This window comes from Ursus arctos, unplaced genomic scaffold, assembly GCF_023065955.2.
Source record: "Ursus arctos isolate Adak ecotype North America unplaced genomic scaffold, UrsArc2.0 scaffold_32, whole genome shotgun sequence".
Classification (NCBI taxonomy): Eukaryota; Metazoa; Chordata; class Mammalia; order Carnivora; family Ursidae; genus Ursus; species Ursus arctos.
Genome location: NW_026623008.1, coordinates 22,834,049 through 22,851,977, shown reverse-complemented (window position 1 = coordinate 22,851,977; position 17,929 = coordinate 22,834,049). Strand labels below are relative to the sequence as shown.

The window sequence follows — 17,929 nt, the reverse complement described above, 5'->3', positions numbered from 1 at the left end:
AGCTACCCGATAAATAAATAATCGGGTGGGGGTGGGGAGCTAAGGGCAGGGGGAGGGGCAGCTGGGGAGCTTCGTGGTAGCTTCGCTTGGGAAAGGAGAGGGGCGGGTTAGGCTTGAGGTAGGCTGGGGGGCCAGGCTGGGCGGGGAGGGGAGCTGGTAGTATTGTGATGGTGGGGGGAGAGGCCAGCAGGGGGAGAAAGTGGCCAGAGGCAGGAGGAATTCAGAGGAGCAGGAGGGAGACCTGAACCTAAAGTTGAGCTTTCTGGCTTTTGCAGCTGGACACATCATGCGGTCCAGACACCGGAAAGGGACCGGGTTTGGGCGTATTAAGTCCATGATGAGCGTCTGACGAGTAGCGGTTGTAAAGGGGCGGGAGGCCGAACCGTGGAGAGGTAGCACCTGAGGCTTGCTTGGGTGCCCGCGCATCGCGCGGACAACAGAGCATAAAGAGGGCCCAGGAAATGGCCTGGGGGGGGGGTTCTGACACTTAGGGGCCCGGCCATGGGGGAGGGTGAGCTGCCTGGGAATCCAGGAGCCCGAGAGGGTGGAGACCGAGTTTCGAGTTGGCACCTGCCGGGTGCCAGGCTCGGCTCTCCCCGCCGGGAAGGCAGCGGGAACACCTCGGGCAGAAATCCCTGCTCCCGGGGAGTGTACCTTCTCACGCAGGGGTGAGACGTAAAAGGGAGTGGGTAGTAGGTAATCTGTGATCAGCGCCATGGAAAAAGGAAAGCGAGGGGCAGGCAGGGAGTTCTGCAGCAGAATATAATTTTCAATAATACTAAAGAAGACTCGGAGCACCCGGCCGGCTCGGTCGGTAGAACAGGAGACTCTTGATCTCGGGGTCATGAGTTCTGGCCCCGCGTTGGGCATAGAGCTTACTTTAAATACATATATAAATTAGCAAATAATACGGAATCTCTCCGCAACCGCATGAGGGAGGTATTGTGAATGATACCCATTCTGTGGGTGAGGAAACAGGTGCAGGGGAGTTAAGTGACTGGCCCTGTGGCACAAGACTGTAACTGTGGCTCCGTTCCTAGCTGCTGAACCAAATCGCCGTGTGTATGTGGGCAGGGAGGGCGTGGGGGCCCTTCCACAGTTCGGGCCATGAGAGCCTTGAGACAGATGAGACATGCGCTGGAGGAGGTGGGGGGAGGGTTCTCTTTTACTTTTTTAATGAAAGTGGCTTGAGTATGTTTAGAAGCCAGTGGGAAGGATCCTGGGCAGAGGGAGAGGCTGAGTTACAGACAAGAAGGGTCCAAGGATGGTGTGAGCACCTGAAAAGACAGGAGATGGGGTCCAGAGTGGAGGCAGAGGGCCTGGTCGGAGGAGGGGGCAGGCGGGGGAGGCCGAGGCCGGGTCCCCTGAGAGTGAGGCTGGAGCGGTCCCGGGAGGGTCGAGGACAGTGAGAAGATCTGACATGGTTAGTGGGGAAAGTGAGTTCCCCAGAGAAGCCTAGTTGGGTTGTGGGGTGGCAGGGGGACCTCTCAAAGTTGGTGGTTCCGGACCTGCCGCTGTTGCACCCCGGCTCTGCCTGGGGAGTGACTCCAGCAGCACTTGGCTGCTTTGCAAGCAGGGAGAAAACTGTTAATTGGGTTTGTGCAGGTGTGGTTTTCCTGACCGGTGTGACGGAAGGAAGGCAGAGGGGTAGGAGGGTCTGGCCTACAGGCGAAGCTCCTGCAGGAGTGCGGGGGCATCCCGCGGTCCCAGCAAGCGCAGCAGGGACGTGAGGAACCGGGGACTGGGAGGGGTGGAGGGTGAGAGGCAGGCGCCCCGATGCGCAGGACCCGGTTGGTCAACATCACTGTCGGGGGTGTTGGGAAGCAAGCGGGGGTGGTCCAGCGGGGGCTGTCACATGGGTGACTTCAGTGGCGGGGCAGTTATGGCGATGCCACAGTCTGCACGGTGGCCGTGGAGGAGGAGCAAAGGGGGAAGGTCACAAGGACGAGGTTTGAGAGTGGAGAGGTTGAGGTGCTGGAGGGGGTGGCCCCTGGATGTCAAAGGATGATGCAGGGCTGAAACTCATTTCTGGGGAAGGGCAGGAGCTGGGGGCCGGCAGGTGACAAAGTCAGCAGAGGAGAGGTGGACTAGCCCTGGGGCCTGAGCCCCCGGGGCACTTTAGGGACCCCAGAGGATCCCACCTCACCTTTGGGCCCGAGGAGCATGAGATGTGAGAGGAGCACAGAGAAAGTAGCATCCTTGGGTGCAAAATGTATGGGTGGGGGGACCCCTGAGGGAAGGAGCCGAGCCGAGGCTTTAGGGGCACAGGCTGGTTTGGAAGGGCTCGTGAGAGGGTGGGGGCGGGGTGGAGGGGGTCCGGTGAAGCAGCACAGGGCCTTGAGGAGACCAGGGTGGGCAGGGCTGGGGGGCAGGCCTGCGGGACTTACTCTGTGGGTCTGACAGACCCAGACAGGATCTGGGTGACTTGTTCTCATCTGTCACGCCGGGACAGTCGGGGCACTCGTCCTGCTTCTCCGGGGTCCTGTGTGGCGGGGGCCTTGGCCGGCCCAGGGGCCTCAGCGATTGCCCCAAGCTCTGCGGGCTGCCCTGGTGGACAGAGTAACTCGACGGGGCATCTGGGTGACTCAGTCGGTTAAGCGTCCAACTCTTGATCCCAGCTCAGGTCTTGATCTCAGGGTCGTGAGTTTAAGCCCCACGTTGGGCCCCAGGCTGGTGTGGAGCCTACTTCAAACAAACAAACAACAGCAACAACACGCAAAGCAAAGGCACCGGGACAGGGGTGGTGGCCAGCCTCCCCGATCCCGCAGGAGGCTGCATCCGTCGCCCACAGCAGCTTCTTCTGTCCTGGTCCTGGCCTACCTAGGAGAGAGACTCAAGACCTCCCTGGCTTACAGCCTGACCAGGTTAAAAACAAACTAACAAAAGGCCCAAAGTCGCTTTTTCCCTCGGGGCACGTGCACTTGACATGTTTTCAAAGGAGTAGGTTGCCCTTGTCTCCGCACTAGTCCTCCCGCCAAACTAACGAGACACAACGGAGCCAGTTAGGATTTACAGTCGCTGCAGCCCTCAGATGATTGATACAAGCTCGGGCAACCAGATGGGGAAGATAGTCCCCCTGTTTGTTCTTTAGTTGGTAATTAGCTGCATCTCACAGCTGCACAAGCAGAAGTTCTGGAATATCTGACTTGGTTTTCTAATAAAAAATAATAACTTTAGGATTGCAATTCTTTATAAGATGCAGAATCTTGATTAAAAAATATAGATGGAGGGGCACCTGGCTGGCTCATTTGGTAGAACCTGGGACACTTGATCTCAGGGTCACGAGTTCGAGCCCCACCTGGGGTATGGAGTTTACTTTAAAAAAACTAAGTTTGGAACACCTGGGTGGCTCAGTGGTTAAGCGTCTGCCTTTGGCTCAGGTCATGATCCCGGGGTTCTGGGATCAAGCCCAAATTTGGGCTCCCTGCTGAGTGGGGAGCCTGCTTCTCCCTCTGCCACTCTCCCTGCCTGTGCTCTCTCTCTCTCTGTCAAACTAATAAATAAAATCTTTAAAAAAACAGAACAAAACTAAGTTTATATCTGGGTGGCTTGGCCGGTTAAGTGTCTGCCTTCAGCTCAGGTCATGATCCCAGGGTCCTGGGATCGAGTCCCACATCAGGCCCCTTGCTCAACAGGGAGAATGCTTCTCCCTTTCCCTCCGCCCCTCCCCATTGCTCGTTCTCTTTCTCTCAAATACATAAATAAAATCTTTTTTTTTTAAAGATTGTATTTATTTATTTGACAGAGAGAGACAGCACAAGCAGGGGGAGGAGGCAGAGGGAGAAGCAGGCTTCCCGCTACGCAGGGAGCCTGACGTGGGACTCGATCCCAGAACCCTGGGACCATGACCTGAGCCGAAGGCAGAAGCTTAACTGAGTGAGCCACCCAGGTGCCCCATAAATAAAATTCTTCAAAAATATATTAAAAATATAAAAATAATTAAAAAAAAACAAAGTTTAGGGGCGCGTGGGTGGTGTAGTCGGTTGAGTGGCCGACTCTTGGTCTCAGCTCAGGTCGTGATCAGCAGCCCTGAGGTCAGGGTGACCATGCTGACGGCACTGGTGTGTGGCTGTCTGCTTCCCACCTGTCTCCCCCACTAGACTGAGTTCCCGGAGGGCAGGGACCAGAGCTTACTTCCTTCTGCACCCCAGCTCCAGCACGGGACCTGACGCAGAACACGTGTTCTGTGAACAAGTAGCTAGACGGTGGCCCCTGGACAGATGAGGGCAGGTCCTGTGTCAGAGGGATGGAAGGAGGGTGAAGGGAGTCCAGAGTGATGGCTGACAGTGACCAAACTGGCCAGCACTCCATATTCAGGAGGAAGAGCCCATCCCTTAGGGTCAGTCAGGGAGGTCTTCCTGGAAAAGGAGGGAATTGTGCCTTACGTTGAAGACCATGGAGGACTTGCGTATAGGAAAAAGAAATGAAGGCAGGACTTCAACTGTTGTTTTAGCCACTTGGGGGAGGAGCTGGTTGGGGACAGAGGAGTGTGCCAGCTCCCAGCAAGCCTTTGGTGCCCAACCAAGAAGCTTCCACTGCTGAGTCTTCTGCTAATTAGCTGCCATTTTTTCAGTCTAGTTGTCCATTCGTCTATGTGATGTCTCCATATCCTCACAACAACTTCTCGGGGGAAGGATTGCCTTCCCTGTTTACAGTTGAAGAAATAGTCTCAGAGAGAGAAAGTAACTTGAACTAAGTCACACAGGACTGCAATTCGAACCTGAGTTTTAGTGACTCCAGAGCTTTTCGTGGTAACTATCCCACTGCTTGCTTCGTCAGTGAGGTCCCCGAGAACCCCTCTGGGTTGGAGCGAGGGCCAGGGGCAGGGGGATATCAGGTTTTAGGTGAGCACTTCCAGGCAAGATGTCTGCCCAGCTACACTATGAGCCTGGGCAAGTCTGTCTCAGCCACGTCCTCCGTCCTCTGATGGCAGCCCCCTTGCCAGGACCAGAAGCCAGCTGAGTTGAGAGCATCAAGTAGACCCCAAACCACCCCAGGGCTCCCCAAGGCCTGGCAGAGTCAGGGTGGAAAGGAGAAGAGCAGAAGTGGGGTTAGGAGCTGTTGGGAGTAGGGAGCAACCTGGGGAGTTTCTCCCCCAAGGTCAGCAGACCATTGGAGTCAAAGCTGGAAGGGCCCTTAGAGGTCGTGTAGTCCTGTGGTCTCTTCTATATGGAGGAAGGAGCTTGTGGCCTGCCCCAGGTCCCACAGGAGTCTGTCAGACTCTCAACCAGAACTCACACCTCTTAACTGCCAGGCCAGTGCCAACAGGGAAAGGTGATGAGTTGGTGCCAGGATAGGACAGGTGGCAGAGAAAAGCAGAATGACTGCCCGGCGCTGCCGCCTACCTGCTGTGTGACCTTGGGCAAGTCACTTCCCTTCTCTGAGCCTCATGGTCTCTTGCTTCAGAATGAGATCATGGTCTCAGCTCTGCCTTTCTGCCAAGGAGTAGCTAGTGAGCGATGAACTTGGAAAGCTCTTTACAATCTGCAGGGCCCTGCAGGAGGGGTCACCAGCAAGAGGCAGCCCAGCGCCAGGTGGGTGGGAGCCAGGGCTGGGCCTGCAGCTTCCTGGGTCTCTGCCCAAGCTTTGCCATCTGTGTGGTAGCGTCAGCCCCAACTCCTCCTGCCTCCCTGCCAGGAAAACGGCTTCTGGTATCTTCTCAATCAGAATCTTCCCTGTCCCTTCCCAGCCAGATCCTCTTCGCTCCCCTTCTATTTTAATCGGAACTTTTGGTGGCAAGTGACAGAAATCACACGTACAAGGAGGGAGAACTCGTTTTCAGCATGGCTAGATCCTCAGGCCTAAAACGATGTGTCCTGGACACTCCCCTTGCTTGTTCACTCTTTCTCCCTCTCTGTCCCTTTGAGACAGCAAAGACGGCCACCAACAGCTGTGAGTGGCACTGTACCCATTCAGATACCCTGGCAGATAGCACATCTGTCCTGGTTGCTCCAGCAACTCTCCAGGGGGACCCTCGGGCACAGACCACAGGGCGAGTGCCCAGCCCTGACCAGATCCCTGTGTGTCCGTTATCTGGTTAGGACTGCGTCATGGGCCCACTGCTGAAATTAGAAGTGGGCTCAGCCCCCTGCCCCCCTCCACCAAGCCACATGGACTAAAAGTCCCGGAGGCGATTCCCGAAACAAAGAGATGGGTTCTGTCACCAGGAGAAGAGGTATTGGACAGTCAATAACAATGGATGTCATTGGCACCTTTGTTCTTAAGTGTATCAGCTGAAGCATTGAACCAGGGGCTCCTGGGAAGGGAGGATTGATGGAGTCCTGTATCGGTTAGCTTTTGCTGGGTAACAGATCATCCCAGAGCAGCCGTTTAAAACAGTCATCTGATTGAGCTCTTGATTCTGTAGGTCAGCTGGGTGATTCTTCTGGTCTGGCTGCGTGTTTTTGGCCAGTGCCCTGGGTTGGCTAGCATCGGAATGATCTGGGATGGCCTCACTCACATGTCTGATGGTTGATGGGCTGTCATGGGGGAGGGGGTTGGTTCTCCTCTCCTCCTCCAGCGGGTCACAGGGGCTCTTCCACGTGGTGTTCTCTGTGTTACAGGCAAGCTCCAGGGAACAAGCAATTTTTTCAAAAGGTCTTCACTTGCGCTGTGCTTCGTCAAGTCCCATCGGGCAAAGCAAGTCACAGGACCAAGCACAGACTTAGTGTAGAAGGGTACTGCCGAAAGCATGGAGACCGCGAGAGAAAGAACTCGAGGTTAATTCTGCAAACTACCACAGCTCCCTTGGGGAAGGGGAGTAAAAAAAAAAAAAAAAATCCCTTCTCTGCAGCTCATGGATTCCACGGGCCAGGGCAACCTCCAGATAGCAGTCCTTGGAAGAGGGGCCTCAGGCCCAGGGACTTTCCTGGGCCCTTCAGGGCCATGACTCAGCCCTTGGCCAGGGCTGGGGGAGGCACTCTGGGTCCTGACTCCTGCTCCGAACCCCACCTGGGGCAGGGGCAGGGGCTAACGGGGAGGGCCTCTTGGCAGGGAGGAAGGTGTTCTGAACCCCAGCTCCCTTCTCCTGTTAGCTCTCCCCGAAGGGAGGACCAGGGCTCCGTCTCAGTTCATCCCCGCAGACTCGCTTCCATCGGCCCATCTCCCTGTGATCTTGCGGGGCTCGGATGGCTCTGACCATCCCAGAAGATGGGATGCTTGTGCACAGTCAGGCCGTGGTCCCTCGTCGCCATGGTAACTGGTGTCACCTGCTCCACCAGGTCAAGGAGGAGTCCCTGTCCTTCCCTTTCAGGCGGTGACCGTGGCCTCGGCCTGCTCTCTCCCACAGGTCGCTGCCCTGGAGCGACAGGTCTTTGACTTCCTGGGCTATCAGTGGGCTCCTATCTTAGCCAACTTCCTGCACATCATGGCGGTCATCCTGGGCATCTTTGGCACCGTGCAGTACCGCTCCCGGTACCTCATTCTGGTATGGCTCCCTCGGCCCCTCCCATCCCCCCCGCCCCCGGGCGCCCAGACCCCTGCTCTGTCTTAGCTCCAGCCCAAATCCCAGTGCTTCTTTGTTCAGCAGAGAGACGAGATCGGTATTTTCCCTCAAGGATTTCCTAGGGAAGGATCCAGATATTAACCATTAGGTCATTTAGTGAGAGCCCACCATGTGCAAAGCACTGCGAACAGTTTCGCATGTTTTACTTACCTTTACAACCGCGCTGCAAGGGAGATCTTACCATCTCCATTTTCCAGATGAGGAAACAAGGCTCAGAAAGGTTATGAGGCTTCCTAAGGTCACACAGCTAATAAGTGGCAGGATTAGAGCCTCAGATCCAGAGCGAAGGCTGGATCGGTAAGCCCGTGGAGGGATGGACTTCACCTTCTCTAGTTTCTCAGGTTGCCTTCAGAAGGCTGGCCTGGCTTTGGTCCTGGGCTATTCAAGAATGTGGTCTGGAGTGGCAAGTGGGGCTTGGAGGTCAGTGCCTCCTGTGCTCTGACCCCAGGAGCAGATTGCGTCCCTGGTTCCCTCCTCCTGCTTCCTCTTCCCAAGCCCTCGTCCTTGATGGTCTCTGTTAAACTCCTGTTTTCAGCTAGGCTCACCCCTCTCCCATCTCCCCGCTCTTCCTCAGTGACCCATTCACATGCCTTTTTGGAGGGAAAGGCTTCTCAGTACCCTTACTGCATACATGCTTGACACCTGTGAAAATGAAGACATGCTTTGCCAAGCTCCTGCCACAGCCCATTCTGGCTGGTTCTGCATCGCCCACCTCCCACAGGCTGAGCTCCCAGGAGCTGGGTGGGCGGGGCCCTTCCAAAGCTCTGTCTCACCTGGGCTGGGAGAATCCTTCTCTCCAGCTCTCAGGGGGGCCCCAGGCACTCCTCTAAGCAGCACTGTGTGCCGGCTGACAGCCCTGGAATTGCAGGCACAGGGCTTGGGTGGAAATACCCCGCTCCTCTCCAGCTCAGTGGAGCCAGGCTGTATCTGCTGTTCTCTGCAGAATATGCATTGGATTAAGCTGCCAGAGGACTAGGGCTTGAGGAGCAACCCTATCTCTTCCTAGCTGTGTGATCTTGGAAAACTCAAACCTCCTCTCTAGGGCTCACATTGGTTATCTTTAGAGAAAGAACAGTGCCTTCCATGCAGGGCTGTTGTAAGGACCGGGCGGATGTAATAATGATCTAAAGTGCTCTGTGAGAGAGATAGTGTCATCACTTCCCCTTGCAAAGTTCTCCTCGGTTCCTGAGCTCTGTCTCCATGGACACGCCCCATACCCGCTCCCCGAAGCCCGATTCTGATCCCACCTCGCCTTTCCCCAGTACGCAGCCTGGCTGGTGCTCTGGGTTGGCTGGAATGCATTCATCATCTGCTTCTACCTGGAGGTTGGACAGCTGTCCCAGGTAAGCCTCAGGCCTGGCAACGCCAGAGGGCAGAGCCTGACCTTCCCCATCCCCTACCCTGGGAGCTCCTAGTTTGGTCTGGGGTGTCATCTCTTGAAGAGACCTCCCTCTACACACCTGAATAATCTGTGCTCCGCAGACTCTCCCCCCACATTTTTGTTTCTGGCCTCTTCTGCACGTCTCAGAAACAAATGATGGAGCAGACAAAGCTGAGGGGCCGTGAAGATGGGCTGGGGTCCCACTTGATGACAAGCTCAGTAGAAACCAACCACTTGTAGTGACCCTGAAAAGTGCTCTTGGGCCCCACACGTGTTCAGTGCAAGAGAGGTGAAAATGCCATGCACTTTGTACTGCTTAGGCCACAAAGATTTGAGTCCAGTTCTGATCAATATTTTCAGAAGGGAAAGAGATGAAGTAGACTTTGGGGAAAATGGAGTGGACCAGGTCCCATGCAGAACTATTGAAGAAAGGGGAAGTTTTTAGCTTGTGGAAGAGCAAGCTCAGAGCACACAACTTCTATTTTTAGTATGTAAGAGGGGAAAATATATGAATGGGAGCACTGGCTTTGTAATTCTGCTAGATCTAAATCCCGGCTCCAACATTTCCGAGCTGTGTGACCCTGGGCATGTGGCTTACCCTCTCTGAGCTTGAGTTTCCCTGTCTGAGTGCAGATAACCATTTAATGTGGTTGCCAAGGGGATGAAGTGAGATTATACATCTCAGGGCTTGGCACCCACTCAGCACTCAGTGAATACTTGTTAACGGGCTGCATGAGCTAATGGATTGATACACACAGAGATAAAATGCCGTAGGTGAGAACCTCTAATCTAGGCCAACCCCTTCTCCATTTCAGATGGGGAGACCAAGGACTAGAGAGGACAGGTTTGCCTAGGGCCACACCCAGAGAGCAGTGGAGAGGCTGAACAGGCTGCAGAGGGGTCTGTATTGAGGGTTTCACCCATGGCTGGAAAACCGGACTCAGTCACTGTTAGTGTCCCTTCCATCCCCGGAATTTTGGAGCCCCTGTGGGTCAGCACCAGCTGTGTGAGACCTACGTGGTCATCAAGTGCCACCTATTGGCCAAATACAGACTTGCAGAAACAGACTCCCTCCATACCTTTCAAATCAAGCCAGGCGGCTGCTACAACAGTCCAGGTGTGATAGAGATCTTATATAAAGTTTCCTGGGGCCTGGGGTAGTTGCTCCCCACCCCTGGCCCCAGCTCAGTATCCTAGGCCCCTCTGCCCCCAGGACCGGGATTTCATCATGACCTTCAACACGTCCCTGCACCGCTCCTGGTGGATGGAGAATGGGCCAGGCTGCCTGGTGACACCTGTCCTGAACTCCCGCCTGGCCCTGGAAGACCACCATGTCATCTCTGTCACCGGCTGCCTGCTTGACTATCCCTACATCGAAGCACTCAGCAGTGCCCTGCAGATCTTCCTCGCTGTGAGTCCTCCTGTCTCCCCTTAGCCCACACTCTCCCAGAGGTGGAGTCCACCCCAACGTCTTTGTTTAGCTCTAGTTAAGAAGGGGAGAACCTAGATCTTCCAGCCTGCCTGTGCTTCTGTCTGTCTCTGTCTCTGTATCTTGTATCTCCTCCCTTCACCCCTGCCCCAGCTCCCATTCCAGGAGTGAGCAGGTTTAATGAATAGGATGAGTCATTAGACTATGAGTCAACCCAGTCTCCAGTGTATCTGTTGTGTGACCTTGGACAAGTCACTTGCCCTCTCCAAGCTTATATGCTTTTTCACAGAAAGGCATGACCACAACAATTGTGTAGAGTTGCGAGAGTTAAAGAAGAGTGGCTCCAAGATATTAGTATAGTTCCCAGTCTTGCCCTCAGCACTTAGCACACCCAAAGCCACATAATCCTCGTTCCTCTTAACAAGTCAGTAACGTATTGCCCAGGTCCAGCTAGGAAACTGAGGCTCAAAGAGGTAAAATGACTTGTCCAAGTCTGCTCACAGAGCAGAGAATGGAACCAGGTATGTTTGACTGTAAGGCCCAGTCATTTTACTTGAAGTTGTTATGAGTTGGGCTTCATCCTAGCACATCCCCGCCGCTCTCGTCCTACTGGGCCGGGCCAGGCAGGGGGTAGAGGAAGAGCTTCTGTCTTCTTTCCTTCCACCCCCAGCTGTTTGGCTTCGTGTTCGCCTGCTACGTGAGCAAAGTGTTCCTGGAGGAGGAGGACAGCTGTGAGTGCCGATCCCCTAGGGAACGGGAAGCCTGGCCACACACCACCCCGTGCCTTCAGCACCCTGGACAGAGCCCGGCGAAGCCTGGGCGGGAGGGAGACCTGGGTTGGCCAACTGGCTCCTCTTGGTGGGGAAGAGGCGGCAGGGATGGTGGGGGTCTGCATAGCAAGCGCATTCTGGGCTGTGACCCAGAGGCCCAGGTGTCCAGTGCAAGCTCCAGCACTGCTCTCCACCCACTCCTCTTAGGTTCTGCCCCTCGGAGGAGCTGCACGAGGCTCCCCCCTACCAAGCACCGCCCACGCCCAGCCTGTTCCCCCACTACCTTCCACCCCCACCTCCCACGTCTTGCCCCCTTCAGTGGCTCAAGCCCTGCTCCCTTAAAGGACCGTCCGCCTCTGAGGCTCTCTATCCACTTGGGCTTTGGCCCACTCTGGCTGAGCTCCTGCGAGTCCCGCTCCCCGTAGATCCTGCAGCAAAACCCTGCCCTAAGGCCCTGTACTGGGGTCTGGGCCTCAGATTCTTCCTTTTCAGGACCCAGCCTCCCCTAACTCCTATCCCACAGGCCCATCCCTAACTATGCACTACCTCCCCTTCCGCAGTTGACTTCATCGGTGGCTTTGACTCCTACGGATACCAGGCGCCCCAGAAGACGTCGCATTTACAACTGCAGCCTCTGTACACGTGGGTCATGGCGCCGGGCGCGGTGGGGTGGAGGGACTGGGGCGTTGCTGTAGGGGAAAGAAGGGCGGGGAGGGCAGCCGGATGTCTCTGCCCCCATACTTTCAAGGTCCACTTCCCTAACCTGCCTTTGTTTCCTGCAGGTCGGGGTAGCTTCTGTCCCGCGCCCATCCAGCTACCGCGAGCTTGCTGGCTAGACTGCAGCCGCGGGCGCGAGCTCGGGCTGAAATAGCAGGCGCGCCCCCTGGAGGCTGGCGAACCTACTGCAGCCTGCGCCGGCCGGGTCGGCCCCGGACTTGGACTTGGCCCTTCGCAGCCTGACTCCAGGGGTGGGGGCGGGCCGCGCGGGGGAGGGGATCGCGGGGTTTGTATTTTTTTTATCTCAGCCTTGGCGTGCGCTGGGGCCTCCCTCCCTTCTCCAGCCTCTCCCTTTCGAAACCCTTCACCCCACTTCCGGTCCCCTGTCCAGAGAGAAATGGCATTCACCCCATCTCACCACACTCGTTCACCAGCCCTGGGGAGAGTTACTGTGAACTAGAAGCAGGAGTCCTGGGTTCCAATTGCAGCTCCGTCAGCAACTCTCTGTGTGACATCCAGCAAGGCCCTTGCCCTCTCTGGGCCTCAGTTTCCCTCAATTAAAATAATCTCTTAGCAGATGGGGCTCTTTCCAGCTTTTTCATTTGACTCTTAATTCCCCGGGCTAGGCTGGGATTATAATTCCCATTTTGCATATATGGAAACTGAGGCCCGGAGATATGAAGCGATTTGCTTGAGGCCACACACCTAGGCTTTTGGAGGAGGCAGGACTTGAACATGGCACACCTTCTGTAGTTTCAGATTCCAAAACCCAGGGCCTGGTCTCTGAATGCCACTGCCAAGCCCCCATCCAGCTGGGACACTCTAGAACTCACGTGATCTACATCACACACTACCACCACCACTGGCCAGCGCCGCCCTTGAAGCAATATATCTGTTCTCCTGTTGGGAACCAGACGAACAGAGCCCAGAGCCCTGAATTCAGCCTGACCCACAGGGACGCCCTCCTAGACTCGGCCCCTGTCCACCCTTGGCCAACCTTTCAAGCTCATTCCAGTAAGGGGTGGGGGGAGCCTATCTCAGCCGCCCCACCCCCTTCCAGGTCCCTGAGGCCGGGTCTGCTGCAGCCATGATCCCCTGTCCCCTCAGCAAGTCCACCAACCCCTGATGGCTCCATCCACTTTACCTGTTGAAAGACTTAGGGCTCCAGAATGGAAGACAGCTGGTCAGCACCTCCCGATCACCAGTTTTCAAAGATCACCAACGTTTATGACCACTCCAATGTCCAAGAGAAACCTCTAACAACCCCAGAAGGAGTTGTGAAGAGGCAGACTGGGAGTGTGGGTCGTGGTGTGGGGTCGGGAGGGCCAGCACCCTTGAGAGCACAGATGAGAGCTCATTCTCCCCATTGCCTTCCATAGACACCCCTGAGGACCTTGCTTCCTGTGTACTGGCTGAGTCCAAGGGCAGGAGAGGCAGGCCTCAGCTTCCCAGCCTGTGAAACGGGAGTGGCCCTGGATTAGGAGCGGGGGCAGGAGGCGTGGGGGAACTGGAGGGAAACAGATGATTTGTACACCTGAGCCCATCCATGGTGACCACTCCGCTCCTCGCTCTCTACCCTCTGATCTCGCCTTCCCTACATCTGAGGCCAAAGTATCCTGAGCTAGGACCCCACCCTGCTATCCCCTCTGCAGTGCTGTGCCAAGGAGCCAGCCCCAGGAGTTCCACGGCTCACCCCTGAGGTCCCATATGGTCTGCCCAGGTAGCTAGGGGTTCCGCTCAAGAAGGGGGCGGACCCGGCTGCTATCCAGCCACTGGGCCAACTCCTGCCTCCAGCCCTCTCCTCCCACCCCCACTCCCCGCCTCCTTTCTACTCAACGGGTTTAGCCACTGGTGCTTTGAAGCCTTTTGTTTTTATAAGATGGTTTTTTGCAAGGGACCAAGTTTTTTTCCCACTGGGACCTTGCAAGGCAGGGAGTGTACCCTGGTTTCTGTGCAGGTGGGTTCATTAAAGATGGTGTTTTCTTCTCTATCATCCTGTCCTCCTGCCCTGTGAGTCAGCAGGGTCCCTGCTGGAGGGTGAGCAGGGGCTGGGAGTCGATGTCATCATCATTGTCATTCCTGGGGCTTCTGACTGGCTGTGTGGCTTTGGGAAGTCACTCTCCTCTTTCCTTATCCATCAAATGCAGAGGTGGGCCTCCGTCAGTGGGTTTCCAAACCTGCCTCGCAACCCTTGCGGAGCTTTCTATTTCTTTTTCTGATCAAGTGGATTGTAAGTTTATGCTTCCGAACATCCTTTGCGTCTCAAGTCTGCCCTCTTTCTGACAATTCGGTTCCTGACTTAGAATGAGCTGGCAGACAATGCTTCAGACGTAGATTCCTGGGACATCCTGGATCTTTTCTGGCAATACAGCCAGAATCGGTATTTGGAATATTTAAAATTTTACTTACTTTTGTGAATAGATAATATGTGTATATGGTACAGAATTCGGAAAGTTTCAGGGGGTTATGTCTTTTTATCTATTTTTCATACCTTTTCGAAGATAGAAAATTCTTTGTTAACTTACGGAAATATTTTTCCCCTTTTCACACAAATGGCAACATGCTGTACTCGATCTTCAACTTCCTCCTGCTGCTTCTACTTAACTCTGAATCTTAGAAACCTTCCCCCAGTCATACATGTGAAGCTGCCTCCCATTCTTCCTCCATGGTGATTTGGTAGGATTAGGACTTGTGTGAAGATTCCCAGGTGATCCCGATGTGGCTAGGGGCTACGAACCAGACATTCTACACAAGGTGCCCTGGGTTCATTACGCAAACCTCTGTGGACCGCTCCAGGTCATGGAGTTTGGAGGAAAAGAAATCACAGACACCCCTTCAAGGAGTTTATGGTTTAGTGGGGAGCCTACAGGATGGGGCCGCAAAAGGCTGAATGCCGCTGGCAGGTGGTCAGTGCTGAGGACAGGGTGGAGTGCAAGGCGGTTGTTAATAAGAGCTCAGGCGAGAGGCCACCTGAGTGTCCTGGACAGGGACACCAGCAGGAGCACAGATGTGGAGGGAGGGGAACACGTGGTGTGGGGGGAGGGCAAGAATAGCCAGGGACAAACTGGTTGGAGGAAACTCTGATGGGGAATGTATTCGTTTCCTATTGCTGTCATAGATTACCACAACATTAATGTCCTTTTTTTTAAAAGCTGTTTTTAATTATTCTTTGAGAAAGAGAGAGAGCACGAGCAGGGGAAACAGCAGGCAGAGGGAGAGGGAGAAGCAGACTCCCTACTGAGCTGGGAGCCCAATGCAGGGCTCGATCCCAGGACCTGGAAATTATGACCTGAGCTGAAGACAGATGCTTCACTGTCTGAGCCACCCAGGTGCCCCGACAACATTAGTGTCTTAATACAAATGTATTGCCTAATGGTTCTGTAGGGGTTGGACATGAGTCTCACTGGGGTAAAATCAAGATGTCTGGAGGGTTGCATTTCTTTCCAGAAGGTCTAGGGGAGAATCCACATCCTTGCCTTTTCTAGCTTCTAGAGGCTCCCCCCCCCCCCCGCATTTCTTGGCTTGTGGCCCCTTCCTCCATCTTCAAAGCCAGCAATGTCCTATCTCTCTGACCCTCCTTCCATCATCACATCTCTGCCCACAGCCATGAAATGTTCTGCACTTTCAAGGGCTCATGTCATTAGGTTGGGCCCAACCAGATAATCTGGGATCATCTCCCCATCTCAAAGTCCCTTTGCCATGTAACACATGCACGTGTTCCAGGGGTTAGAATGTAGACACCCTTGGGAGCCGTTATTCTGCTTTCCAGGATAGGGGTTGTATCCATGTTACAGCAGCTCTGATGTCAACTCAGAGCACATCAGCCTGAGTGAGGCAGATGGGAGCTACTGAAGGATTTTGAGCAGAAGCTACTCCGTTAGAGCTGCCTTTATGGGAGAAGATATTTGCAAATGACATATCTAATAAAGGATTAGTATCCAAAATACATAAAGAACTTATAAAACTCAACACCCCCAGAATAGCTAATCCAGTTTAAAAATGGGCAGAAGACAGGAATAGACATTTTCCCCAAAAAAGACACAGACACAGGAAAAGATGCTCAACGTCGCTCATCATCAGGGAAATACAAACCAAAACTACAATGAGACCACCTCACATCTGTCAGAATGGCTAAAATTAACCCAGGAAGCAACAGGGGTTGGTGAGGATGTGGAGAAAAGGGACCTCTTTTTACACTGTTGGTGGGAATGCAGGCTGGTGCGACCACTCTGGAAAATAGTACAGGCTTCTTCAAAAGGCTAAAAAAGAGCTGCCCTATGACCCGGCAGTTGCACTACTAGGTATTTACCCAAAGGATACAAAAACACTAAGTTGAAGTTTTTATCAGCCATGTCCACGATAGCCAAGCTATGGAAAGAGCCCAAATGTCCATCGACTGGTGCATGGATAAAGAAGATGTGGTGTATATATGCAATGGAATACTGCTCAGCCATAAAAAGAACAAAATCTTGTCATTTGCAACAACACGGATGGAGCTAGAGAGTTTAATGCTGAGCAAAATAAGTCAAAGAAAGACATGCCATATGATTTCACTCATATGTGGAATTTAAGAAACATTAGAGCTGTCCGGTAGCAAGAACTGGCAGGGCTGGAAGCGGGGGCTGGGGGAGGATGACAGGAAGCAGTGTTTTATCTGGAAAAAAACTCAGGTTTCTGACAACCCTCTGTAGATGTGTGTTCTCGGGGACCGTGTGTGACCATGAACTCTGTGTGTGGACTTGACAGCGTCCTGATCAGCACGAACGGCAGGAGGCAGGGGTACCTAGGTCCAAATTCATGACTCTGGAACCAGCTGAGCTGGTCTTCCTACAAAGTCCAGTGAAGAGCCCCCAGCTCCTGCCATCCTGGGGCCACCTCCCAGCAACCTCCACACACCAGAATAATCCAGAGAGGACAGGCCACCTTCCAGTAACTGCTGAATCATAAAGGGACTCAAAGCGCTCTTTAAAACGAGAATGTGAATTCCCTAAGGTACATTTGACAAGCGCAAGAGTCTGCTGAGCCTTACAGACACACTAGTGTTTTCTTTAACGCATTGGAATTAGATCTTGAAGTTTCTAAACAGATTGGGAATGGGGGAAGGGGGGCTGACACCAAGACCCCAAGCCTTGCAGGATTCACTGCTCCAAGGCTGCGGGCCCAGGGCAGTGTTTCTCCAGTTTCCAGAGCATAAGAATCCCTTAACACCCGAATTCCTGATCCTGAGCCAAAATATACCGAACCCAACATCTCTTAGGAAGTGACAGGAAAACTGCATTTTTTGCGAGTGCCCCCTGTGATCCAGGTTTGGGAAATCCAAGACCTGGATAAAGAGGCATTCAGACATTTCTGGAACTCCCCCTACTCCAATGTCATGGAGGTCCCACCGAATCATACCTTCCAGCTTCCTCATACCAGAGCTAGACTTTAAGGCCCTCTCCCCTGAGTTCGATTTTGTTACTGATAATCTTACAGCGCGTGTGTGTGTGTGTGTGTGTGTGTGTGTGTGTGTGTGTGTTTAATGCGTTAGTTATTTTAAAGGCTGTGATCTACTCCTGAATTTAAACATCAACATCACTTCACCCCTAGGTTAGTTTGGGCAAAGGCAGGTCCAAGCCCTGCTTTCCCCTCCCTCCGCCTCAGCCACTGAGAGGAGGAGGCGAGGGCAGGGCAGCTCTGAGTTGTCCCACTGCCACCGGAGCTGGGGGCCACACCCTGCCCTGAGCCTCTGCTCCAGTGACTCAGCACTTCCCCTCAGAGTCTGCCCTGGAATCGGACTGGGCAGGCCCAGGCAGGCTGGAGCTGCAGAGAGAGCCCTGTGCCGGGCATCTGGGACCTACGTTCTAATTCTTCCTCTGCCCCACACCTACCCGGGGCCCCGGGCAGCTCCTCCACCTCTGGCCTTGGAGACTTCGTGGGTGAAATGAGAGGGCAGGACTTTGTGGATATTCCTGGGCTTCTTCAAACTGCTGACGTTCTGGAACACGGCTTCTCAACCCTAACTGTACCACATTAGGACGCCTTTTTTTAAAATACAGATTTCTGGACTACACTTGCATACCAGGTTCTAATTTACTGGGACCCAAGCATCTGAATTCATCCTTCAAATATTTATGAAGCACCTACTG

General features: G+C 54.1%; 1 protein-coding gene across 2 annotated transcripts in view; it reads left to right on the top strand.

Moving 5' to 3' along the window:
• Window positions 1–16,337, top strand: part of NKAIN1 (sodium/potassium transporting ATPase interacting 1) — a 42,553-nt gene extending 26,216 nt beyond the window's left edge. For both annotated transcript variants that reach the window (XM_026516835.4, XM_057305408.1), the window contains exons 2-7: window positions 7,289–7,426; window positions 8,767–8,847; window positions 10,099–10,296; window positions 10,985–11,045; window positions 11,645–11,726; window positions 11,867–16,337. In XM_026516835.4, coding sequence (XP_026372620.1) covers window positions 7,289–7,426; window positions 8,767–8,847; window positions 10,099–10,296; window positions 10,985–11,045; window positions 11,645–11,726; window positions 11,867–11,876 — 570 coding nt within the window. In that variant the 3' untranslated portion in view covers window positions 11,877–16,337. The remainder of the gene's footprint in view (window positions 1–7,288; window positions 7,427–8,766; window positions 8,848–10,098; window positions 10,297–10,984; window positions 11,046–11,644; window positions 11,727–11,866) is intronic.
• The last annotated feature ends 1,592 nt before the right edge of the window (window positions 16,338–17,929 follow it).